At 55.1% G+C, this 27,642-nt stretch overlaps 1 protein-coding gene across 6 annotated transcripts in view; it reads left to right on the forward strand.

The window, feature by feature from the left end:
• The window catches only part of LOC144737147 (pleckstrin homology-like domain family B member 1), a 91,416-nt gene that overhangs the window by 11,068 nt on the left and 52,706 nt on the right, over window positions 1–27,642 (forward strand). For 3 of the 6 annotated variants that reach the window (XM_078619856.1, XM_078619857.1, XM_078619859.1), the window contains exons 1-4: window positions 4,805–5,009; window positions 21,323–21,436; window positions 22,218–22,336; window positions 22,889–24,643. In XM_078619856.1, coding sequence (XP_078475982.1) covers window positions 21,328–21,436; window positions 22,218–22,336; window positions 22,889–24,643 — 1,983 coding nt within the window. In that variant the 5' untranslated portion in view covers window positions 4,805–5,009; window positions 21,323–21,327. Of the gene's footprint in view, window positions 1–4,802; window positions 5,010–21,322; window positions 21,437–22,217; window positions 22,337–22,888; window positions 24,644–27,642 lie in introns of those variants that run through there. The other 3 variants (XM_078619860.1, XM_078619858.1, XM_078619861.1) reach the window with 3 other exon arrangements.

Below are 27,642 nucleotides of genomic sequence, written 5' to 3' on the forward strand. Positions count from 1 at the left end.
ATCAGTCATCAGCAAGTCTACTCAGATCCACGTCCTCCCGTACTGCATCAGCTCCATCTATTCTCCAGCCAAACCAAAAGCTCTTTGGGCACGCGGTGGCTTGGGCATGCGGGCTACATGACTCCAGCCAATTTTGACACCGCTGGTGCCAATCATCGGCAGGTCCCACTCAGCTCCACGTCCTCCAGTACTGCATCGGCTCCATCTCATCTCCAGCCCGTGCCGTGCCCGTTAAGCCCGCTATTCTATCCGGCCAAACAGAAGCTGCTGGCATCTCCATACACACGGACACATCCCAGACACATAACAAGAATACTGCGTAACACACACACCATGCACACACACCATGCACACACACACACCATGCACACACACCATGCACACACACACACCATGTACACACACACACCATGCACACACACCATGTACACACACACACCATGCACACACACCATGCACACACACACACACCATGTACATACACACACCGTGTACACACACACACCGTGTACACACACACTATGTACATACACACACACACCGTGTGTACACACACACCGTGTACACACACTGTGTACACACACACTGTGTACACACACACTATGTACATACACACACACCGTGTACACACACACACTGTGTACACACACACTATGTACATACACACACTGTGTACACACACACTGTGTACACACACACTATGTACATACACACACACACACACCGTGTACACACACACACTGTGTACACACACACTGTGTACACACACTATGTACATACACACACTGTGTACATACACACACACACCGTGTACACACACACACACACCGTGTACACACACACACCGTGTACACACACCGTGTACACACACTGTGTACACACACACTGTGTACACACACACCGTGTACACACACACACACACCGTGTACACACACACCGTGTACACACACCGTGTACACACACTGTGTACACACACACTGTGTACACACACACTATGTACATACACACACACACCGTGTACACACACACTGTGTACACACACACACAGTGTACATACACACACTGTGTACATACACACACACACACACACCGTGTACACACACACACACACCGTGTACACACACACCGTGTACACACACACCGTGTACACACACACCGTGTACACACACACAGTGTACACACACACACCGTGTACACACACACACCGTGTACACACACACACAGTGTACACACACACACAGTGTACACACACACCGTGTACACACACACGAACCGTGTACACACACACGGTGTACACACACACGGTGTACACACACACGCACTGTGTACACGCGCGCGACCTCCGTGCTGAAGGGGTGCATCTGATAAAGGGAGGAATGCGCGTGGCATTCCTCACGGAGGGAGATCCGTGGTCGCCATCCAGCTTTGGAATTCCTTCTTGGGGGGCTCCCAGCACTCCCCATCCCTCAATCAGCCATCCCTTAATCCACTCACTCAGTCATCCCTCCCTCCACCCCTCCTTCCACCCACTCATCCCTCCCTCCCTCCATCCCTCCCTCCACCCCTCCATCCCTCCACCCACTCCCCATCCCTCAATCAGCCATCCCTTAATCCACCCACTCAGTCATCCCCCCCTCCACCCCTCCTTCCACCCACCCACTCATCCCTCCCTCCCTCCATCCATCCCTCCATCCCTCCCTCCACCCCTCCATCCCTCCACCCACTCCCCATCCCTCAATCAGCCATCCCTTAATCCACCCACTCAGTCATCCCCCCCTCCACCCCTCCCTCCCTCCATCCACCCACTCAGTCATCCCTCCACCCCTCCCTCCCTCCACCCACTCAGTCATCCCTCCCTCCACCCCTCCTTCCACCCACTCATCCCTCCCTCCCTCCATCCCTCCATCCCTCCCTCCACCCCTCCATCCCTCCACCCACTCCCCATCCCTCAATCAGCCATCCCTTAATCCACCCACTCAGTCATCCCTCCCTCCACCCCTCCTTCCACCCACTCATCCCTCCCTCCCTCCATCCCTCCATCCCTCCCTCCACCCCTCCATCCCTCCACCCACTCCCCATCCCTCAATCAGCCATCCCTTAATCCACCCACTCAGTCATCCCCCCCTCCACCCCTCCCTCCCTCCATCCACCCACTCAGTCATCCCTCCACCCCTCCCTCCACCCACTCAGTCATCACTCCCTCCACCCCTCACTCCCTCCACCCCTCCATCCACCCACTCAGCCATCCCTCCACCCCTCCACCCACTCAGTCATCCCCCACTCCACCCCTCCACCCCTCCATCCACCCACTCAGTCATCCCTCCACCCCTCCCTCCCTCCACCCACTCAGCCATCCCTCCACCCACTCAGTCATCCCTCCACCCCTCCCTCCTTTCCTCCATCCCTCCCTCCTTCCCTCCATCCACCCACTCAGCCATCCATCCCGGCTCCCTCCTAGCGGGCCAACTCCAGGGCCACGTTTTGTTGCCCTCTTCGTCAGTGCCACCACCCAGAACAGGTACCGTCGTGCAACTCGTAGCGACGCAACGCCCCGACCCAGAACTACTAGGAAGGAGACCTCATCACAACGTTGACGATGATGATGATGACGGAGATGATGATGACGGAGATGATGACGACGGAGATGATGATGACGGTGACGACGATGATGATGACGACGACGACGACGCACGTTCACCCACACGCACGTTCACCCACTAACACGTTCACCCACACACGTTCACTCACACGTTCACCCACACGCACACCCACACGCACACCCACACGCACACCCACACGCACGTTCACCCACTCGCACGTTCACCCACACACGTTCACTCACACGTTCACACACACGTTCACCCACACACACGTTCACTCACATGTTCACCCACTCACACGTTCACTCACATGTTCACCCACTCACACGTTCACACACACGTTCACTCACACGTTCACACACACGTTCACCCACTCACACACCCATCCAATCACACGTTCACCCACTCACACGTTCATACACACGTTCACCTACACACACGTTCACCCACTCACACACCCATCCAATCACACGTTCACCCAATCACACGTTCATCCAATCACACGTTCACCCACACACACGTTCACTCACATGTTCACCCACACACACGTTCACCCACTCACACGTTCACCCAATCACACGTTCATCCAATCACACGTTCACCCACTCACACGTTCACACACACGTTCACCTACACACACGTTCACCCACTCACACGTTCATCCAATCGCAGGATCCACTCCCATGTTCACCCACTCGCCTCTAAACTCATTCATCCAACCCGCCCACTCATCCTTTCACTCATTCACTTATCCATTCACTCTCTTGCCAACCCACCCATTCACTCACAATGTTTACTAAAACGACGTAATAGCTCACCCATTCACGCAACCATTTCAATCACTCACCCATTCACTCACCCTCTCATTCACCCTCCTCTCTCACACCCTCACCAACTCATGCACACACTCACAAAGACAAAGATCCCCCGTGTATCCTTAACAGGCTGTAGGGGCAAGTGTTGTGAGCGAGCAGCACCTTTGAAGGCCGGAACGGCACACGAGGGGGTGGGTGGCCAACACCACGCCCAGCGGCCTTTGGCTCCCTAGTGGCGATGTTTTACACATCGCACCAGCTACTCATGTTGAGGCTGAATCGACCACACACTCACCAACCCACACACACTCACACGCTCACCAACCCACACACACACTCACCCACACACACTCACCCACACACACTCACCAACCCACACACTCACCCACCCACTCACATATTCACCCACCCACTCACACACTCACCCACACACACACCCACCAACCACTCACCCACCAACCACTCACCCACCACCCAATCACACCCACCCACACACTCACCCACCCACCCACACACTCACCCACCCACCCACACACTCACACACTCACCTACCCACTCACACACTCACCCACCCACTCACACACCCACCCACCCACTCACACACCCACCCACTCACACACCCACTCACCCACACACTCACCCTCACACTCACCCACCCACACACACCCACCCACCCACTCACACACCCACCCACCCACTCACACACCCACCCACCCACTCACACACCCACCCACCCACTCACACACCCACCCACCCACTCACACACCCACCCACTCACACACTCACCCACCCACACACTCACCCCCAGTAAGTGGGGTGGTGAGTGGGGGGGGGGGGTGTGAGGAGTGAGTGGGGGGGGGGGGTGAGGAGTGGGGGGGGGTGAGGAGTGAGTGGGGGGGGGGTGAGGAGTGAGTGGGGGGGGGGGGTGAGGAGTGGGGGGGGGGGGTGAGGAATGAGTGGGGGGGGGTGAGGAGTAAGGGGGGGGGGTGAAGAGTGAGTGGGGGGGGGGTGAAGAGTGAGTGGGGGGGGGTGAGGAGTGAGTGGGGGGGGGGGTGAGGAGTGGGGGGGGTGAGGAGTGGGGGGGGTGAGGAGTGGGGGGGGTGAGGAGTGGGGGGGGGTGAGGAGTGAGTGTGGTGGGGGTGAGGAGTGAGTGTGGGGGGGGTGAGGAGTGAGTGTGGGGGGGGTGAGGAGTGGGGGGGGGGGTGAGGAGTAAGTGGGGGGGGGGGGGGGTGAGGAGTGAGTGTGGGGGGGTGAGTGAGTGGGGGGAGGGAGAGTGGTGGGGGGTTAGTGGGGGGAGGGAGAGTGGGGGCGCGTGAGGAGTGGTGGGGAGGGAGAGCGGCAGGCAGCAGGAGGAGGAGGAGTGATGAGGGGGATGCTGAGTGAGGGAGGCTGAGGGCAGTGTCTGGCAGCGAGAGAGTGGTGAAGGTGTGAGTAGAGAGTGGTGAGGGGTGAGTGGTGGGTGGTGAGTGGTGAGGGGTGAGTGGTGAGTGGAGACCTGGCGAGGTTTGATCTTCCACCCCGCGGATCGCGGCTGAAAGGCCCCTGAACGTCCGAGCAACGTTCGTCTGGACGAAACCACGCGGCAGGATTCTCTGTACGTACCGTGTGAGTGTGTGTGGTGTGTGTGTGTAGTGTGTGTGTGTAGTGTGTGTGTATGTGTATAGTGTGTGTAGTGTGTGTGTAGTGTGTGTGTAGTGTGTGTGTGTAGTGTGTGTATAGTGTGTGTAGTGTGTGTGTAGTGTGTGTAGTGTGTTGTGTAGTGTGGTGTGTGTGTAGTGTGTGTGTAGTGTGTGTGTGTAGTGTGAGTGTGTAGTGTGTGTAGTGTGGTGTGTGTGTGTGTGAGTGTGAGTGTGTAGTGTGTGTGTAGTGTGTGTGTGTAGTGTGTGTATGGTGTATGAAGTGTGTGTGTGTAGTGTGTGTGTGTGTAGTGTGTGTAGTGAGTGTAGTGTGTGTGTATGTAGTGTGTGTCGTGTGTGTGTGTGTTGTGTGTGTGTGTTTCGTGTGTGTGTCGTGTGTGTGTGTGTGTATGTCGTGTGTGTGTGTGTATAGTGTGTGTGTGTAGTGTGTGTCGTGTGTGTATGTAGTGTGTATGTACCGTATGTGTGGTGTGTGTGTGTACCGTGTGAGTGTGTGTGTGGTGTGTGTATGTAGTGTGTGGTGTGTATGTAGTGTGTGTGGTGTGTGTGTGTTGTGTGTGTGGTTTTGTCTCAAACTGTGCACCGACTCTGCAAGTGCTAAGAAAGCGACTTGGTGAGTGAGAGTGGCGTGTGGTGGTGTCTGTCTGTGTGTGAGTGTGTGTAATGTGTGTGCGTGTGGTGTGTGATGTTGTCTGTATGTGTGAGTGTGTGTGATGTGTGTGCGTGTGGTGTGTGATGTTGTCTGTATGTGTGTGAGTGTGTATGTGGTGTGTGTGTGATGGTGTGTGTGATGTGTGTGATGTGTGTGTGGTGTGTGTGTGCGTGGTGTGATCGTGTGTGGATGTGTGTGAGTGTGTGGTGTGTGAGTGTGTGTGTGATGTGTGAGTGTGAGAGTGTGTATGTGAGTGTGAGTGTATGTGAGTGTGCGTATGTATGTATGTGTGAGTGAGTGTGTGGTGTGTGTGAGTGTGTGTGAGTGTGTGTGTATGTACGTGTGAGTGTGTGGCGTGTGTGAGAGTATGTGTTGGTGTTTGTGTGTAGCTTTTCGTCTTTCTGCTGTATGTGGGGAGCGGTGGCGCCGCGGTTAGCGCACTGTGTGTGTGTGCGTACGAATATTGTGGACTGTGCAGGCGTTCAGAGATGCTACTCGCTAGCAGCACTTGCCCAACAGTTTGTTAAGGCTATACGGGGGATCTTTGTCTTTGTATTATATGTATTATATTATATACACATGCATTCACACGCTGTACTCTCAGCGTGTGCGTCACGGTGATGTTTATTGTTATCGATATCTCCGTGTGTGCGTGTGTCATGTGTGTGCGTGTCACGTGTGTGAGCTCAAGTTGCTGCTGGGTCGGTCAGCGCAGCGCGCTAACCGCTGCACCACCGCTCCGCGCAGACACACGCACACACACACACTCGCTCATGCGTGTCTTTTAAGTGTTCCTTCTAAGTGTGTTGGAGTGCGCGCAACTGATATCGAACGTGTTGGTACGTACCGTCTGGTTATGAGTGTGTACCGCGTGCGATGGTGTATTGTCAAGCGCGTGTGAGATGTGTAACAGCCCTCTGTGAAGGAACATCTGCGCCGGTTTGAAGCATGTAGGCTGGCCTGCCTCAAACGATCCATCCGGTGTGATGGGGAGGTTGTGGAGAGAGTGGAGAGTTTCCCCATACCTGGGTCAGTGCGCTCATGACCGGCTCCGGTTTGACGGCAGAGGTCTCAACTCCGAATCAGTCGAGCGGCATTATCTTTTCATCGGCTGCGTAACGCTGCTGTGTGGAAGCTACCTGGTCTGTCGCTCCGCACGAAACTTCTGGTCTTCTCGGCCACGGTCATGTCGTCAACGTCTCTACGCTTGCGAAACGTGCCCCCCCCCCTAATGGAGCATCTTCGCCGGTTAGAAACATTTAGGCTGGCCTGCCTACGATCCATCCTGGGTTTAACCTGCAGGCTGGATTGTGTGAGGAGCTCACAAATCCTGGAAAGATATGGACACAGTCCCATCGGTGAGCTCTTCAGGCAGGCAAGGCTGCGTTGGCTGGGCCATGTAGCCCACATGTCCAGCCACCGCATGCCCAAGCAGCTTCTCTTTGGCTGGATAGAGGGGGGCTAAACGGGCTAGAGAAGAGATAGAGTGATGTGGTACAGGAGGACGTGGAGCTGAGTGGACTTGCCGATGACTCGTACCAGCGGTGTCAAGATCAGCCTCTGTGGAGGAGGCTCGTGAAGGACGCTACTGGGCAGTTGGAGGCAGTCGCCCTCCAACAACAACGGAGGGCAGAGGAGCGATGCTCACAACAACGAGCGGAGCGCCGGGTGGCTAAAGCACAGCAAGTTGGCACAGTAGGGGGCACAGGTGGTGCATCAGCCAGTCATCTCGGTCATCTCAGTCAGTCAACCCATGGCACCTGTCGTACTTTGGGGTGCGACGGCATGTCCTCTGGGCCGCTACACTACTGGACATTTCTTTGAACCACGTAGTTCAAGAAGCTTTCCATGACTGGAGAACCAGAGGAATACCCCCCTCTGATTCAGAATAACAACGGCAGGCGGATTTATACAGACCCCATGCGATGTGCGCTGATGGTCTGGTAGTTATGTTGAGAACGAGATGGAGACTTTGCTGCTGAACCTAGAGCGTGCCACTAAGGGCATCGTTTGCATAGGTCAGGGGTGGGTAGGTGTATGGTTGAGATGAGTCGATGGGTAGGTATTTAAGTACAACAATAGAGTAGGTAAAGAGAAGAGTAATAGAGTCGGTGCGTGCATGGTTAGGTTCAGTTCAGTTTCATTTATTAGGTATAGCCCTGTGAGCCATGCGGTTCTTGAGTCGGGTGCAATCGCAACAAACAAAAACATGAACAAGAAACATCTTCAGAAAAATGCAGGAAAAAAACAACAAAGTCTTCCAGAAAAAGCACCGCATATCAACGCTGTGTGCAGAAACCCCAGTGGGATGCAAGTCAAGCAATAACAACCATAAGACAATTTAGATTGAAGTTACCAGTCTAACTCTGCACTACAACAAATAAAATATGGCTAGACCAAAACGTTTTCGAAATCACCAAAATAAAGCGATAAAAACAACGTAACAGTGATCATAGGAACTGTGATGATGTAGGTGGGTAGGGTAGTGGATGGGAAGGTAAGTGATTGAAAACTCATTTCTTTGGCACCGATTTTCGTGTTTATTTTGTTGTCTTTCCCCCGCATCTCCTAATTAGCACGGTTGGCTACGTACGGTGCAAAAGAAGTTCAACGTACACGCAAAGTGGGTAGCTTCATAGGCGATTAGGTAGATGTGTGGGTAGGTGGGTGGGTAGGTACAGTGTATGCATGCATGGGTGAGTAGGTGAGTGAGGAGCTAAGTGGATGGGTAGGTGCAGAGGAGAGTGGGTAGATGGGTAGGTGAGTGGATGGGCAGGTGTGTAAGTTAATTAATAGTAGATTGGTAGGTAGATGTATGGTTAGGTAGGTGGGTAGGTGAGTGGGTAGGCAGAAGAGTAAATACATTAATAGGACAGTAGGTGTATGTATGGTTAGGTCGGTGGGTAGGTGAGTGGACGGGCAGGTGAGTAAGTAAATTAATAGGACAGTAGGTGTCTGTATGTTTAGGTAGGTGGGTAGGTGAGTGGATGGGCAGGTGAGTAAGTAAATGAATAGGACATTAGGTATATGTATGGTTAGGTCGGTTGGTAGGTGAGTAGGTAGGTGAGTGGATGGGCAGGTGAGTAAGTGAATTAATAGGACAGTAGGTGCCTGTATGTTTAGGTAGGTGGGTAGGTGAGTGGATGGGCAGGTGAGTAAGTAAATAAATAGGACAGTAGATGTCTGTATGTTTAGGTAGGTGGGTAGGTGAGTAGATGAGTGGATGGGCAGGTGAGTAAGTAAATTTATATGGCAGTAGGTATATGTATGGTTAGGTCGGTCGGTAGGTGAGTGGGTAGGTGAGTGGGTAGGTGAGTGGATGGGCAGGTGAGTAAGTAAATTAATAGGACAGTAGATGTCTGTATGGTTAGGTCGGTGGGTAGGTGAGTGGATGGGCCAGGTGCGTGGAACAGCCCCAGCAAGCACCTGCCTGGACACGCTCCTCCGCCAGTGAACACGAAATCCTCTCGGCTCGTCGCGAGTGACGGTGCGGAGTTGGAGGAGAGGTTGGATGGTGCAGCAGGAGGAGGAGGAGCAGGAGGAGGGAGTTGCCATACCTGGGCAGTGCGGTCATTTGCCCACCTCTGGGTTTTTTTTTGGTTTGGCATCGGAGGCGCGCCGGCAAACGCGGGCGTTTGATAGCAGCGCACAAAGCGCAATGGGGATCAAACGAAGGTTGTTGTTGTTATTGTTGTTAGTCTGGAAGTTCACTCTACACGCGCACCTTCCTGGGGACGCGAGATGCCTTTTCTGGGGGGGGGGGGGTGCGAGACGTGGCCAGATCTATTCTTTCGAAGGTCAGCCATCGCCAACACAATTGAAGCAAGGGGGCACGTAAGAAGTGCAGATTAAACTTGATTTGGAGATTTGGTGACTGCGGGAATCCATGCTCTTTGGTTCTTTCTGGTAAAGTCACGTAGGTAGAAAATAAATTAGATAGTAGAAAAGTGAGTGAGTGAGCGAGTGTGAGTGTGTGAGCGAGTGTGAGTGTGTGAGTGAGTGAGTGTGTGAGTGCTCTGTATATAGTGAGTGAGTGTGAGTGAGTGAGACTGAATGAGTGTGTGAGTAAGAGTGTGTGAGTGAGTGTGAGTGTGTGAGCGAGTGTGAATGTGTGAGTGTTCTCTGTATAGTGAGTGAGACTGCATGAGTGTGTGAGTAAGAGTGTGTGAGCGTGTGTGAGTGCTCTGTATATAGTGAGTGAATGTGAGTGAGTGAGAGTGAGTGAGTGTGTGAGTGTTCTCTGTATAGTGAGTGAGTGTGAGTGAGTGAGACTGCATGCGTATGCGCAGTAACAGGACCCCGTGGTTTCAAACCAAGCTAAGTTTAGCTGTCAAGATCTTAACGCAGCCTCCCTCCTCCCATTATAGCCACAGAGACCACCACCACCACGACCACACTCTGTTGTTTGTGCTGAGAAGTATCGTGGCTGGCATGGCACAAAGACAAAGACGCCCCGTGTAGCCTTAAGAGATCGTCGAGGCAAGTGCTGCAGTTCGTGGCACCCTTTTCCCAGAATGCACTGGCCCCGCACGAAAGACTAGGGATAAAATCCACTCACCTACCCACCCACCTACCCACCCACCCACCTACCCACCTACCCACCCACCCATCTACCCACCTATCCACCCACCCATCTACCCACCTACCCACCTACCCACCCACCTACCCACCCACCCATCTACCCACCTACCCACCCACCCATCTACCCACCTATCCACCCACCCATCTACCCACCTACCCACCCATCTACCCACCCACCAACCCACCCACCAACCCACCCACCAACCTACCCACCAACCCACCCACCCACCAACCCACCCACCAACCCACCAACCCACCCACCTACCCATCTACCCACCCACCTACCCACCCACCCACGTACCTACCTACCCACCTACCCACCCACCTACCTATCCACCCACCTACCTAACCCCCGAGTAGGCAATTGCAGAGGGGGTCCCCCCTCTACCCCCCCCCCCCCCCGCGCCTTAAGCCCAGTGAGCGACGGCGTCCGTACAGAGAGCAAAACTTTCCCGTCCATCTGTCGGCGCGGATGGCAACAGATGGCACCGCCGCTGCCTCTGCCTGGTCTCTTCCCAGCGGACGCAAATCAATCGCAAGCGGTAAATACACAGGCGGCGCTTAACGCGGTGGGGGGAATGAGTGGACTGGCGAATGAACGAATGAATGGATGAATGAATGGATGAATGAAGCGCAGTGTTCCTTGATCCAATTTACGAGCCCTCCTCGCCCGCCCCTTTGTGCGGCGGTGCTGCTCCTGAATGAGCGGATGGGGGGGCGGGAGAGGCGCTCAGCTGCGTCGGTGTCCTGCAGATGAATAGCGCGAGGGTTGAGTGTGCGAGTCTGTGTCTGTGTGTGGATATGTGTGTGTGGGTGTGTGGATGTGTGTGTGTGTGGATATGTGTGTGTGTGGATATGTGTGTGTGTGTGGATATTGTGTGTGGATAAGTGTGTGTGTGTGTGTATATGTGTGTGTGTGGATATGTGTGTGGATAAGTGTGTGTATATGTGTGTGTGTGGATATATGTGTGTGTGTGGATGTGTGTGTGTGGATATGTGTGTGGATGTGTGTGTGTGTGGGTAGATTGAATTTTCACCCTCGGGGCTCCTCCAGAAACAACGAAAAACCATTGCGGATGGCCACGTGGAATGTTCGAACGCTCACTGCGGAGGAGAGGCTGCCACTCCTCTGTCGGGAGCTGGACCGGTACCGCCTGGATCTTTGTGGCATTCAGGAGGTCCGGTGGACCGGTTCTGGATCCTGCCACCATGAGGGGTGGACAGTCCTCTACTCGGGGCAGGAGACTGCCAAACAACAGGGTGTGGCTCTTCTTCTGAACAAAAGAATGAAGGGGGCGTGGGAGCGTGGCGGTGAGGTGTGGGAAGCTGTAAGCCCCAGGATACTTTGGGCTCGCCTTCCCATCAACCAGAGGCGAGGAGTGGTGGTCGTGGTTACTTATGCCCCCACCGAAGACGAACATCCGTGGAGGGATGCAGGCAAAGCCGATGAGTCAGACGCTTTCTATGACCTGCTGTCACAGGTGCTGGCTAAAGTGGCCACTCGGGACAGAGTCATCTTGTTGGGTGACTTCAATGCCCGAGTTGGTCATGATGCTGGCACCTGGTCTGGAGTGATTGGAAGGCATGGGCCAGATCAGCTCAATAATAACGGTAGGAGGCTGCTAGATTTTTGTGCAGCCCATGGGCTTGTAATTACCAACACGCTCTTCCGGCATCGGCGCATCCACACAACATCATGGATACATGCCGGGTCCAAGCAAGAACATCTGCTGGACTACATAGTGACGGACCAGCGGATGCGAGCCCATGTCCTTGACACCAGGACCTACCGTGGAGCTGATCTGACCTCTGACCATCGACTAGTCATCTGTAAGATGCGCCTGCCATTCTTCCACTCCGGTGGTGGGTGTACACCCAGGACCCCATTCCAACCAAAAGTGGCCTGGTCTCAGCTAGCTGATGAAAGTTGCAAGCGAGAATTTCATCATTGCTTGCAGCTGGGGTTGGCATCGTCCCCCACTCCACCTGATGTCGAGGGTAAATGGGCGAGGTTTAAGACTGTGACTCATGCAGCTGCAATGGCTGCTTTGGGTACGCGGTCCAGACCTCCCCAGAAACCCTGGCTGACGGAGGAGGTGTTCAGGTTAATTGAGACAAAGCGACAGGCCCACTCTCATCGCCTACAGCATCCCACGTCAGAGAATGAGGAGGTTTACCGCAGCCTTCGCTCGGAGGTTCGGAGAGCCGTAAGGCGCTGTAAGGATGGGTGGTGGTCGCGGGTTGCTGAGGAGATGGAGTCTGCCTCAGTGGCCCGCGATCACAAATCACTATTTAACTCCATCAAAAAAGTAACCTGCAGCGCCACACCTATTACCATCATTAGAGGAAAAAACGGTGATCCAATCTCCGACCCCCAGGGACAGGTTTGCAGATTTGCTGAGCATTTCTGTGAGGTCCTGGGGGAGGGAAAATCTCTCAGCCAGGAAAACATCATGGCACAAAGTGGGGATAACCCTGCTGAGGCTGCGGTGCTTCAAATATTGGAAGAGGTCACCCCCTGTGAGTGGCTGGCTGAGGTACCAGCTGTTGAGGAAGTACTGAGGGCGATCCGGAGTCTGAGATCAGGGAAGGCACCGGGCAGAGATGATCTCCCAAGCGAAATGCTGAGGGAGGGTGGAGTTTGTGCACAGACTGCCCTATATGACATCATAACAACAGTCTGGACCACTGGACGGGTTCCGCAGGACTGGAAGGATGCCCTGGTGGTCCCCCTCTTTAAGAAGGGGGACCGTACCGACTGTAACAACTACAGGGGCATCTCACTCCTCAGTGTGCCGGGTAAGGTCCTGGCAAGGATTATTCAACATCGCCTTGCTAGGCACGCTGAGGAGAGGCTTGCGGAGCCCCAATGCGGTTTCAGGAAAGGGCGGTCCTGCACAGATGCCATATTTTCTGTCCGTCTGCTACAGCAGAGGTGTAGGGAATTCCAACAAGACCTACATCTCTGCTTTATTGACCTGGTCAAGGCCTATGATACCATCAGTAGGCCTGGGCTCTGGGTTGTTCTTCGTGCTTTCGGAGTCCCTGACCCTCTGCTCACGATCATTAAGGACCTTCATGATGGTGAGCGGGCCCGGGTAAAACTACGTGGCCGGGAGTCGGAGCCTTTCCCTGTACACCTTGGGGTGCGACAGGGATGTCCTCTGGCTCCCACATTATTTAACATCTATTTCGACTGCGTAGTTCGTGAAGCCTTCAATAGCTGTAACGGGGGAATTACCATTTGGTACAGATACAATGGGAGGCTGATTGACGCCCGGGTGCGATCAAGGGATGGCTCCCTATTGGTCAACCACGTTATGTATGCCGATGATTTGGTAATAGCTGCTCATTCGGAAGAGGAGTTGGAGACGCTGCTGCTGAGACTGGAGCGTGCCACTAAGAGGTGGGGCCTTACCATCAGCCCCACCAAAACTAAGCACCTGCCTGGGTATTTTGTACCATCGGGCACTCCACCCCCACAACTCCCAATCGGTGATGGGGCAGTTGTGGAGAGAGTGGAGAGTTTCCCATACCTGGGCAGTGTGCTTATGACCGGCTCCAGTTTATCAGCAGAGGTCTCACTCCGAATCAGTCGAGCGGCAATATCTTTTCATCGGTTGCGTAACGCTGTGTGGAAGCTACCTGGTCTGTCGCTCCGCACGAAGCTTCAGGTCTTCTCGGCCACGGTCATTCCCTCCCTTCTCTACGCTTGCGAAACGTGGACCCCCCTAGTGGAGCATCTTCGCCGGTTGGAAACATTTAGGCTGGCCTGCCTACGATCCATCCTGGGTTTAACCAGGCTGGATTGTGTGAGGAGCTCACAAGTCCTTGAAAGATCTGGGCAAAGTCCCATCAGTGAGCTCCTCCGGCAGGCAAGGCTGCGTTGGCTGGGTCATGTAGCCCGCATGCCCAGCCACCGCATGCCTAAACAGCTTTTGTTCGACCGGATCGAGGGGGCTAAACGGGCGCGGCACGGGCTAGAGAAGAGATGGAGTGATGTGGTACAGGAGGACGTGGAGCTGAGTGGACTTGCCGATGACTGGTACCAGCGGTGTCAAGATCGGCCTCAGTGGAGGAGGCTCGTGAAGGACGCTACTGGGCAGTTGGAGGCAGTCGCCCTCCAACAACAACGGAGGGCGGAGGAGCGACGCTCACAACAACGAGCGGAGCGCCGGGTGGCTAAAGCACAGCAAGTTGGCACAGTAGGGGGCACAGGTGGTGCATCAGCCAGTCATCTCGGTCATCTCGGTCAGTCGACCCGTGGCACATGGGTCTGCCCCGTGACCTCCTGCCAGCGGGCGTTCGACACTTCACGTGGCCTCAGGGTGCACATGGCCTGGCACAAGCGTCGTGGTGACGTCACCGCCACTTAGTGGCGAATGGCGGTTGTTGTTGTTGTTGTTGTGTGGGTATGTGTGCGGATGTGTGGGTATGTGTGTGTGTGGGTATGTTTGTGTTTGTGGATATGCGTGTGGGTGTGAATATGTGTGTATGTATGTACGTGTGTGTGTATATGTGTGTGTTCCCTAATCTCGGTCATCTCGGTCAGTCGACCCGTGGCACCTGCTGGTTCTGCTCCGTGACCTCCTGCCAGCGGGCGTTCGACATTTCACGTGGCCTCAAGGTGCACATGGCCTGGCACAAGAGTCGTGGTGACGTCACCGCCACTTAGTGGCGAATGGCGGTTGTTGTTGTTGTTGTTCCCTAATGGAACATCTTCGCCAGTTAGAAACATTTAGGCTGGCCTGCCTACGATCCATCCTGGGTTTAACCAGGCTGGATTGTGTGAGGAGCTCACAAATCCTTGAAAGATCTGGGCAAAGTCCTATCGGTGAGCTCCTCCGGCAGGCAAGGCTGCGTTGGCTGGGTCGTGTAGCCCGCTTGCCCAGCCACCGCATGCCTAAACAGCTTTTGTTCGGCCGGATCGAGGGGGCTTAACGGGCACGGCACGGGCTAGAGAAGAGATAGAGTGATGTGGTACAGGAGGACGTGGAGCTGAGTGGACTTGCCGATGACTGGCACCAGCGGTGTCAAGATCGGCCTCTGTGGAGGAGGCTCGTGAAGGACGCTACTGGGCAGTTGGAGGCAGTCGCCCTCCAGCAACAACGGTGGGCAGAGGAGCGACGCTCACAACAACGAGCGGAGCGTCGGGTGGCTAAAGCAGAGCAAGTTGGCACAGTAGGGGGCACAGGTGGTGCATCAGCCAGTCATCTCGGTCATCTCAGTCAGTCGACCCGTGGCATCTGGGTCTACCCCGTGACCTCTTGCCAGCGGGCGTTCGACACTTCACGTGGCCTCAAGGTGCACGTGGCCTGGCACAAGCGTCGTGGTGACGTCACCGCCACTTAGTGGCGAATGACGGTTGTTGTTGTTGTGTGGATATGCGTGTGTCTGTGGGTGTGTATGAGGAGCGGCAGTGTAGTGGTTAGCGCTACGCTGCGCTATGAACCCGGCGACCCGAGTTCGATTCCCGCTCATGGGCCAACACCGGTGACGATCATCTGAAGCGGTCCTGGGCCTCCCCGAGGTCGACTTAGCCTCAAATGAGTACTGTACCTGGTGCGGTGTGTAGTAAACATCGCCACTGGGAAGACAAAGGCGGCCGGGCGTGGTGCTGGCCACCCACCCCCTCATGTATCGTTCCGGCCTTCATAGGTGCTCGCTAACAGCACTTGCCCCTAAAGACTGTTAAGGCTATACGGGGGATCTTTGTCTTTGCTGTTGGTGCATTTATATTTAGTTCGCTGTGGGAGCAACCCAGGTACCCATAACGCCCTGCGGGTGTTTAATTATAATCCCTCTTCAATTAGCATCTCTCTGTCACCTTTGCCGGCGTTACTCAGCAGCAGCAGCAGCACAGGGGGACTCCAGACAGCGAGTGTGAGGGTGCGTGTGTCACTCCGTGTGTGTCACTCTGTGTGTCACTGTGTGTGTCACTCTGTGTGTGTCACTCTGTGTGTCACTCTGTGTCACTCTGTGTGTGCGTGTGTCACTCTGTGTCACTCTGTGTGTGTCACTCTGTGGGACACTGTGTGTGTCACTCTGTGTGTCACTCTGTGTGTGTCACTCTGTGTGTGTCACTCTGTGTGTCTGTGTGTGTCACTGTGTGTGTCACTCTGTGTGTCACTCTGTGTGTCTGTGTGTCACTCTGTGTGTCTGTGTGTTACTGTGTGTCACTGTGTGTGTCACTCTGTGTCACTCTGTGTGTCACTGTGTGTTACTCTGTGTGTGTCACTCTGTGTGTCTGTGTGTGTTACTCTGTGGAGAGATGTTAACTACCTCGCCTGGTATGCAGGAGGTCGTGGGTTCGATCCCGACCCTGATGCCTGCTGCTGTATATTTGGAGTTTGCGGTGTCTTTCTCATCATCATCATCACGGTGGCTCGGAGATATTAACTACCTCGCCGTGTATTCAGGAGGGTTGTGGGTTCTATCCCAACCCTGGCGCCTGCTGTACATTTGGAGTTTGTGTGTCTCTCTCATCATCATCACGGTGGCTAGGAGATGTTAACTACCTCGCCTGGTATACAGGAGGTCGTGTATTCGATCCCGACCCTGACGCCTGCTGCTGTATATTTGGAGTTTGCGTGTCTCTCTCTCTCCATGGTCGCGTGGATTTTTCCCCGGGTCTTTTGGTTTTTCCCTCCACCTTTAGAATCACGCGTTCGGAGTATGTGGCTGCTATAAATGTCCACGTGATGATGATGATGTTGAGAAGCCGCCTCTTCGTTGAGTTGTCATTAGTGATGGGTCACGTCGCTTCTGAGCTGCACACGATCTCAGTGGGGCCTTGCACCTGGTCAAGTAACAAAAAATAGTTTCGTTTTATAGTTTTTTTTGTATAGTTTCCGTGTGAATTTAATAGTTGTCAAATTCTACTCCACTTCACCCTTGCCCCAACAGCCTGTTCAAGGCTACACGGGGTATCCTTGTGTGCGTATGTGCGCGTTTATATTCAGTGGGGAGTGGTGGTGCAGCGGTTAGGGCGGCGCGGCGCTGCAAACCCGGCGGCCCAGGGTTCAATCCCCGCTCACGGTCACCGCCAACAACCGGTGCCGATGATCTCAACCGGTCCTGATGGGCCTCCCCTAGGTCGACTCAGCCTCAAATGAGTCCCCGGTGCGGTGTGTAGTAAACATCGCCACCGGGGAGACAAAGGCGGCCGGGCGTGGTGCTGGCCACCCACCCCATTGTGTGCCGTGCCGGCCTTCATAGGTGCTGATCTTTGTGTGTGTGTGTGTGCACGTGTGTTTATATAGATTGCTGTGTTTATGTGTTGCTATAAGCGCGCGTGTGCGTGTGTGTGTGTGCGTGTGTGCGTATTTTCTTTTTGGTCGTGGATCTCAGAGCAATTTCACAAACACGCACAACCCTCGCAATCTCAAACCGGTTATGAAACGGACAATAACAATTGTTAGCAGTATTATCACAGCAGTTTGCAACGTCGCATATCCGACCGTCGCGTATCCATGCCGACCAGTTCACCGAACGAACCCACACACACACACGCAGTCGCGATGCGTGTGGGGAGCAGTAGTGTAGCGGTTAGCGCGCTGTGCGACAAAACCCGGCGACCCGAGTTCGCTCCTGGGCCTCCCCTAGGTCGACTCAGCCTCAAATGAGTACCCGGTGCAGTGTGTGACCATCGCCACTGGAGAGACAAAGGCGGCCGGGCGTGATGCTGGCCACCTACCCCGTCGTGTGCCGTGCCAGCGTTCATAGGTGCTCGCTAACAGCACTTGCCCCAACAGTCTGTTTAGGCTATACGGGGGATCTTTGTCTTTGTGTGTGCGTGCGGTGCCAGTGGAGAGAGTGGCAGGGCGCTCGCTCCGTGGTTCCGATCTATTTTGTCTCCCGTCGCGGAATTTGCGCGATGCCATCCGTGCCATCCACGCCATCCACCCCGCACGGACCTCTCCCTCTGCTGCTTCAGCTGCCTCTGCTGCTGCCGCTGCCTCCGCTGCTACCACCTCCGCTGCTGCCGCTGGGAGCCAGCCACTCTTCCTGCGCTACGGATGATGCCACCTCGACCCCTGCACCGCTTGGGGGGGGGGGTCTGTGTTTTGAGTCGATGGACGTCGCCATTCGCTCTAAACTAAAACTTATTTAACTATTTTTATTTATTTATTTTGCCCAGGTAAGGCCCCACGCTGAGCTATGCAGTAGCTCGTTATTTTTCCAGAAGCGACCTGCTTGTCATATATGATAGCCCAATGAAGTGGGCTGATCATCATCATCATCGTTACGTGGACATCTATAGTAGCGGCCAAAAAAAAACCACGTGGTGTGGGTTCTAACTGTGGAAGGAAAAACCGGAGGACCCGGAGAAAAATCCACACGGCCACGAGGAGGGAGAGAGACACCGCAAACTCCAAATATAGAGCAGGCGTGAGGGTTGGGATCGAACTGACGACCTCCTGTATACCAGGCGAGGTAGTTAACATCTCGCCACTCAAACGAGATACAGACTCTGAACCCAACCCGGTCTTCAACTCAGACTCTGACCATGAGACCCGGTCTCCCTGACTCTCATTCAAGACTGTGAGCCTGAGACCCGGTCTCCCCGAGTCTCAAATGGACTCCAATCCTGAGACCCGGTCTCCCCGAAACTCAACCCAGACTCTGACCCTGAGACCCGGTCTCACTTAGTTTCAATTGGACTCCAATTTTGAGTTAGGTCTCCCCGAGGCTCACCCCAGACTCTGACCCTGAGACCCGGTCTCCCTAAGTCTGAAATGGACTCCAATCCTGAGACCCGTTCTCCATGAGTCTCAAACCAGACTCTGACACTGAGACCCTGTATCCGTAAGTCTCAATTGGACTCCAATCCTGAGACCCGGTCTCCCTAGTTTCAACCCAGACTCTAACCGTGAGACCTGGTAATTGGACTCCAATCCTGAGACCCGGTCTCCCCCAGTCTCACCCCAGACTCTGACCCTGAGACCCGGTCTCCCTGAGTCTCAATCAGGACTCTGATCCTGAGGCCCAGTCTCCTCTCCAGTCCAAGTCTCAAGACATCATTCTTGGAAGGAGGAGGAGGAGAACAAGGACAATCATCATCATCATCATCATTGGGTCTCACGTCGCCATGGCTTCAAAGCGCCGAGCGTGACCACCTCCAAGGGAGGAGGGGGTGACCCAGGCGGCCAAAATAAAAAAAAAAGTCTGAAAATAAAATTAAAAGTCAGTGTCCAAGGGCGGCGGAGTATTATAAATATACCCGTTGTCGGCATGACGGCACACGCCCCGGCATTCCTGCACTCCGCCAGAGCGGCCGACTCCCGCCCTGGCTGCCAACGGAGTTCTCATTTATATTTAAACCGGGCCAGGCATGGCGGCCAGAGGTGGGACAAAGTCATTGTTATGCAAGTCCAAGTCGAGTCGCAAGTCATCAAATTCATGACTCGAGTCTGACTCGAGTCCAAGTCACATGACTCGAGTCCACATCTCATAGGTGGGACAAAGTCATTGTTATGCAAGTCCAAGTCGAGTCGCAAGTCATCAAATTCATGACTCGAGTCTGACTCGAGTCCAAGTCACATGACTCGAGTCCACACCTCTGATGGCGGCCACCGGCGGCCTCCAGCGGGCCACGCGACGGCCACAAACAACGGCACGCCACCATTGGAACCTCATTTGCCAGTAAAAATATGATAATTGTTTTTTTACCCTTCTATCTGGCAACAAAACTGACACCTTTTTACAAGGAGTCATGTTTGCATAGACCGCAATACCTGCAGTCATAATGCAAACAAAAAACATAACTCTGATAATGTGCACTGTCCTTGAAGTTGATTGGTCCACACCCGAGACAGCTTTCCTTAGAGCCTAGTCTCACATGGGTTGGACCAGATGATGCCAAAAGGCGCACGCCAGTGACGGTGACAACGGCGGTGGCGGCGCCACATCTATCGCACATCTGACACAGAGCTTTGTAGCGCTAGGGATTCCTGGTATTTTTGCACACAGCGTTGATATACGGTGCTTTTTTCTTGAAGATTTTGCTGTTTTTTTCCCCGGATGTTTCTGTTGCGCGTAGTCACTTTAAGATGCTTCTTGTTCATGTTTTTGTTTGTTGCGGTTGCACCCGAGTCAAGAGCCGCATGGCTCACAGCGCTATACCTAATACATGACACTGAAACTGAAACCTCCAGCACGAATACATATTCCGATTATTCTGATTCGGTCTCCCGGCCCTTCCCTCCGACTCTTTGTTGGCTTCATCTCCACCGCGGCGCCGGTGGCGGCACGGCCAGCGGCTCGTGGCGCTCGGGAGGTCGAGAGTTCAACTCCCAGTTGGGTTGGTCATGGAGAGGGTGAGGAAGAGGGTTAGGGAGAGACGCCGAGGTTAGAGTGAAGTCAGTGCAGCGGTCGTGTTGAAGCCGTTCGTGCGGCCGGGCCATCGAGTGGATCGCAGCGGTCGGAAGGGTCAAGAGTTCACCTCCTGATCGCGTGAGGTGGGGGGGTGGGGAGTGGGGGGGTTGATACAGCCCGTCATCACTGCCAGACGGGCGTGGTGCTGGCCACCCAACCCCCCGGCCTTCGTAGGTGCCACTACTCGCTACTAACGGCACTTGCCCCAACAGCCTGTTAAGGCTACACGGGGGATTTTTGTCTTTGTTTGAGACTAGGTTCAATTCGGCCTCAAATGGGTACCTGGTGCGGTGTGTAGTAAACAACATCGCCATTGGGGAGACAAAGGCGGCCGGGCGTGGTGTTGGCCACCCCCCTCCCCCCTGTGTGCCAGAGTGCCGGCCTTCATTCGTGCTGCTACTCGCTAACAGCACTTGCCCCAACAGTCTGTTAAGGCTACACGGGGGATCTTTGTCTTTGGTTGTGCGTTAACTGCTTCCCCTGTTCCCCTGTGTGTCTGTGTGTGTCTGCGTGTGTGGGTGGCTGTGTGTGTGTATGTGTGTGTGTGTCTGTGTGTGTGTCTGTGTGTGTGTGGGTGTCTGTGTGTGTGTGTTTGTGTGTGTGTCTGTGTGTGTGTCTGCGTGTCTGTGTCTGTGTGTGTCTGTGTGTGTGTGTACACAGGCTGCATGCTTTGTCTCGGACAGTGGAACTTCTTCCGTTTCAATCATCCGGACGAGGCGGTGAGAATCCGCAGCATGCTGGCCCCGTCGGCGAACCCGCCCGCAGCCCCGTCACGTACGTCAACAACAACAATAACATGAACAATAACAACAGCAACAATAACACCAATCACACCAACAACAATAAGACCAATCACAACAACAACAATGACACCAACAACGTCAACAGCAACAATAACACAAACAACAATAATAACAATAACACCAACAACGTCAACAACAACAACACCAACAATAACGACAACGTCAATAACAACATCATCAAAGTCAATACCATTCACGTCATTGCTATCATTGTCATCATCATCATCACCATGTGTTGAGTGTGCATGTCTGTGTGTGCATGCACATACGTGCGCGCGTGTGTGTGTGCGGGCGCGTGCGTTTGTTGGTGCATGCGCGTGCGTGTGCGCGTGTGCATGCCTGTTCGCGTGTGTGCGTGCCTATTCGCGTGTGTGTGTGCGTGCGTGCCTATGTGTGTCTGTGCATGCGCGCGTGTGTGTGCGTGTGTAGTGGGGAGCGGTAGTGTAGCAGTTAGCCCGCTGTGCTACGAACCTTGCGACCCGAGTTCGATTCCCACTCACGGCCAACACCGGTGACGATTATCTGAACCGGTCCTGGGCCCTCCCCTAGGTCGACTCAGCCTCAAATGAATACCCAGTGCGGTTTGTAGCAAACGTCGCTACTGGGGGAGACAAAGGCGGCCGGGGCGCGGCGCTGGCCACCCCCCCCTCGTGCGCCGTGCCGGCCTTCACAGCTCCTACTGGCCAGCGGCACTTGTCCCAACAGTCTGTTGAGGCTTTGGGGGAACCTTTACCTTTGCCGCGTGCGAGCAGACGCCACCATGAGCTCGGTGAACGGCAACGACGCCCGGCGCAGGGACGGTGCGCTGGCAGGACGGGCCGGCGCTCGAGACAAACTCCTCAACGCCTGCTCCATCGAGCAGGACCTGCAGGTGAAACCCGTAGGAGGTTTTCGCCTGGTCGCTGACGAGAAATTTGCCTTCTTGGTTATTTCGGTAAAGTCACGTAGAAGGGAAATAATAAAATAATAAAAAGAAACATAATAAAATACAATTCTCAGGACGTTTCGGCCACAACGCAAGCAGCCGTCCTCAGGTGAAGAAAAGGTCTGTCGGGAAGACAGCGTCTTAAAAATTATTTTATTATGTTTTTTGTTTTTTTTGTTTTGTTTTATCCCTTCTACGTGACTTTACCGAAAGAACCAAGAAGATGAATCCCTGCAGTCACGAAAGCTTTAAATCGAAATTAGCATTGTGGAAGTCACCTTTATTCGATACGAGTTGACTTGACGGTGATGGTGGTGATCATTATGTTGTTGACGATTATTAATTCATAATCATCATTGTTATTATTTAAACTCCGGCTGAAGCAGAGTGCACACGCGGCCCCGTCATTTGCTGGCATGGTACCCGCTCACTCGAAATCTGGCACCACCACCACCGCCCCCCTCCACCGGCCACCACCCACCCCTCCCACACCCCCAGGACATCATCGACTCGCTGACGCTGGAGAGCAACACAGCCTCCGGCGCCCCGCTCACGCCGGCCTCCTTCACCAGCGTCGCCTCCGCTCCGGACAACGGCAACAACAACCACCAGCAGCAGCAGCAGCCGCCCCGCGGCGTGCCGTGCTCCCCTCCCTCGAGCCCGGAACGCGTCTCCCTCTCCGGCTCGTGCTACGACAACCTGGCGTCCGCCTCATCGTCGCCCTCGTCGCCGTCGTCGTCGTCAAGTTCCAACGACAACCACGGCACGCCGCCCGTGCCCGCCCGCTCCTCCAGCTACAACTTCACTTCACAGCGCTCTGCCAACGGCTTCCGTGCCACCGCGGCCGCCCCCCCCGTGGTGACGGCTACGCCGGCGGCGACGGCCGCCAGGGCCGAAAGCCCCCGCGCGCCGAGGCGACGGATCCGGGATGCGCCCACGGAGCGGCCTCACCTGGCGCACGCCAAACCCGGCCAGGGCGGTGGCGGCGGCGGCGGCGGCGCCGGAGTGCCGCCGGAGAGTGGCGGCGGCGCCAATGCCAACGCCGCTGCGGCCTGCTTCCCAGGCTTCTCGCCGGAGAGCCCTCCGAGCCCGAGGCTCCCCAGGGCTTCTCTGGAGTGGGGCGGGGGGGCGGCCACGGCGGCCGGGCCCGTGCCGCTCTCCCCACGGGCGGCGAGGAGATCGGCCACCACCCCGCCTGCCAGCCCGGAGGCCTCGCGCCGCGGCTGCTTCCCCATCTCCCTCGCCTCCCCGCAGGGTCCCTCGAGGTGGCAGCAGCAGCAGCCGCCGCACTCGCCGTCGTCGGCAAGAAGACTCGTGGCGCGCGGCGGCGGTGGTGGCGGAGCCTTGGAAGGCCGCTCTCCGACTTTGGGCGTCCAGAGCAGCCAGCGTTGGGGTCAGCCTCAGGCGAAGCCTGCGGGCGTAGGCCCCGACGGGTCCCCTCGCTCCCCGCTCAGCCCTGATTACGGTCACCAGCAGCAGCAGCAACCGCCGCGCCCTCTGGACACGCTGCCTCCTCTGAGCCCGAAGTCGAGCCGCAAGGCCGCGGCTTCGCCGGCGCTGGCCGGGCCAGAGTCGTGCCCCTCGGTTGGCAAACGCCTCGGAGGCGTCTTCACCAGTCCGGCGTTCATACGGCGGTCCGGCGGTGGTGGTGGTGATAGTGGCGGCGGTGCACGAGAAGGCTTCGTTATTTTCGATCACGAAGCTGCCGCGGCGTCGCCGTCGCCCTCGGGCACGCCGGGCGGCTCCTTCAGCGTCGCGACCAAGGTGAAGATCCCGGCGTCAACAACAACAACGGCGGCGGCGGCGTCAACAACAACAATGACGACGACGCCACCCGTGCCAAGGTCTCCCTGTCGGAGCCCCGCGCTGCAGCGCAGGCGACCGCCGGCGCCGCTCTCGCCGAATCTGTCGTCGAGTCTGACGATGACGATGAGGTCGCCCACCGCAACCGCCGCAACCTCCGCAACCGCCGCAACCGCCGCAATCGCAACCGCGGCAAAGCCGGACGGGGGACGACCGACGGCCCTCGATCGTTCCGCCGGTTCGGATTCCGAACGGGATCTCCCGCCGGAGGAGGAGGAGGTGGATGACGGGGGGAAGGCGGCGGCGACGGCGGTGCCGGAATCTCCGCCGCGCTTGCGGGAGCGCAAGGGCAGCATCTCGGAGATCCGCGGCGGGGACGAGTCGGAGCTGCGCCAGTACCACCGCAGGCACCGCGACGAGCGGCTCCGCGAGCAGGAGACGGAGCGCCTGGTGAGAGTCGCCGCACCGTCGCTGCACTCGAGAGCCACCTTTTGTGTTTGTTGTGTTCATGACAACGCGCGCAACGGTGGCACGGCAGTTGGCGCGGCGTGCCGCCAAAGCCCAGCACACCGAGTTCGATTTGTCTGGCCGCGGCCAACGTCGGTCGCGGTGAGCGATGCCTCAACCGGTTCCGTGATGATCTTTGGTGGGGCCGGTTCTGTGATTGTGTTGGTGGGTCTGTGATGGTTTCGTGATGGTCCCGTGATGGGTCTGTGGTGGTCCGTGATGGTCTTTGATAATCCATGATGGTCTTTGATGATTATGTGATGGTCCCGTCATGGTTCGGTGATGGTCCGTGAAGGTCCTTGATGATTATGTGATTGTTCCGTGATGGGTCCGTGATGGGTCCGTGATGGGTCCGTGATGGTTCCGTGATGGCTCCGTGATGGTCTTTGATAATTAATCTATTATGGTCCTTGATGATTATTTGATGGTTCCGTGATGGGCCGTCATGGTCTTTGGAAGTTTTGTGATGGTTCTGTGATGGTTCCGTGATGGTCTTTGGAAGTTCTGTGATGGTTCCGTGATGGGCCGTGATGGCCTTTGATGATCCGTGATGGTTCTTTTATGGTGCCTTGGTGTTTGGCTCTCGGATGGTTGCGGTTGGGCCAACCGAAAACCCCTCCAGCGGATATGAATCCGCTGGCTGGTAAAGCTGTGGGGTCTCACATCTTCCTCTCTCTCGCACGCTCACTCGCAGATGTGTGGCCAGATGTGATCAGTGGCAGGAGGGGAGAGCGTGGCGCGTGCGTGCGCGTGTGTGCGTGCGTGCGTGTGCGTCTGTGCGTGCGTGCGCGTGTGTGCGCGTGTGTGCGTGTGTGCGTGCGCGTGTGTGCGTGCGCGTGTGTGCGTGCGTGTGCGCGTGTGTGCTCGCGTGGTAGTGTAGCGGTTAGAACGCTGCGCTAAGAGCCTGGCGACCCGAGTTCAATTCCTGCTCACGACCAACACCAGTGACGATTATCTGAACCGGTCCTGGGCCTCCCCTAGGTCGACTCCGCCTCAAATGAGAACCTGGTGTGATCGTGTAAACATCGCAACTGGGGGAACAAAAACGGCCGGGCGTGGTGCTGGCCACCCACCCCCTCGTATGCCGTGCCGGCCTTCATAGGTGCTCGCTAACAGCACTTGCCCCTACAGTCTGTTCAGGATATAGGGGGATATAGGGTTTTTGTCTTGTTTTTATGTATGTGTTGTGTGTGTGTGTCAGTATTTATTTATGTGTGTGTTGTGTCTGTGTGTGTGTGTTGTGTTTGTGTCAGTATTTATGTCTGTGTGTGTCTGTGTGTGTGTCAGTATTTATGTCTGTGTTGTGTCTGTGTGTGTCTGTGTGTGTGTCAGTATTTATGTCTGTGTTGTGTCAGTGTGTGTCAGTGTGTGTGTCAGTGTGTATGTATGTGTTGTGTCTGTGTGGCTGTGTGTGTGCCAGTGTGTGTGTTGTGTCTGTGTGTGTGTCTGTGTGTGTGTCAGTCTGTGTGTGTATGTCTGTGTGTGTGTGTCTGTGTGTGTCTGTGTGTGGGTGTCTGTGTGTGTGTGTCTGTGTGTGGGTGTGGGTGTCTGTGTCTGTGTGTGTGTCTGTGTGTCTGTGTGTGTGTCTATGTGTCTGTGTGTGTGTCTGACAAAGGCGGTCGGGCATGGTGCTGGCCACCCACCCCCTCGTGTACCGTTGCGGCCTTCATAGGTGCTCGCTAACAGCACTTTCCCCTACAGTCTGTTGAGGCTATACGGGGGATCTTTGATCTTTTTGTGTCTGTGTTGTGTCTGTGTGCGCGAGTATTGAGTGAGCGGAATTACGGAATCGCCCTACAGATGTGGGGACGTTTTCCTTTGCAATTTTTTCTTTTCTGGAGACGTTTTGGCAGACCTCAGAGCAATCCTGAGGTCTCTGTCATCTCACCCCCTCCCATTACACAATATTTTCTTTCACCATTTCTACGTTGAATTCGTCTCACACACGTGTACCCTCGGACGCAGTTGTAGTTCTTCCTTGGAAGCCCCTTTGGATTGCAATCGTTAACGACACCACGTAAATATAAATACGTTGTGTCGTTAAACCCGCCACCACCCGACGCAGCCAATCGGCGATGTTTGTCACGTCAAACGGAGCGTGAGAATTTCGTAACTTGTACAGTGCCCGCCGGTTAGTGCTGCAGAGTGATTACAGCCGGCATCATCAGGCGACAGACAGATTTGTGAAGTTATTTCCCCCACAAATCCAACGCGCCGGTTAGTGCTGTACCTAGTCACGAATTGGCACGTTCTGTTTAGGGGCCGTCCATAAATGACGTCACACACCTTAGGGGGGGGGGGTCAGACATTTGTGACGATGTGTGACGAAGGGGGTGTGGGTTTGAGAAATGTGACGTCACATCAAAATGCGCAACTTTAAATAAATATAGACAACACGTTCTACTTAATTAAATATACTTTTTAATAAATGTTTTCTTCTACAACATCAGAGTGCAGCGCTACATTAAATACGCGCTACAATGACAATAGTTTAAAGCGATTTGAAGCATGTTTTATTTTGGGGGGGGGGGGCAGAACTTTGTGACGTCATATTTGAGGGGGGGTCTGACTTTTTGTGACGCCGTGTGACGAGGGGGGGGGGTCAAATATCGTCAAAAATCGCGTGACGTCATTTATGGACGGCCCCTAAGAAGAACCACAGGTCTAACGGACGGCATATTTCTCGTCAGCTACCCGGTGTCGCAAACCTGTCAACCCACACGGTTTACCCCGTGTTCTTGTGCAGGGAAATTGAGTTTTCAGGTCCATATGGTGTACAGCGGTTTCAATGCGGGCAAAAAAATGTGTCTATTTGTTTGTGTTTCTCCCTTGCGATGGGACTTTGTAGAATGAACGTTGAGATTTATAGGGGCACGGGGTGACCAATAAGGTCAGAATTGGTCTCTAATAAGCTAGGGCACTGATAAGGGGTTCACAGGTAT

The sequence above is a fragment of the Lampetra planeri genome, chromosome 65 (assembly GCF_965212315.1).
Source record: "Lampetra planeri chromosome 65, kcLamPlan1.2.h2, whole genome shotgun sequence".
Classification (NCBI taxonomy): Eukaryota; Metazoa; Chordata; class Hyperoartia; order Petromyzontiformes; family Petromyzontidae; genus Lampetra; species Lampetra planeri.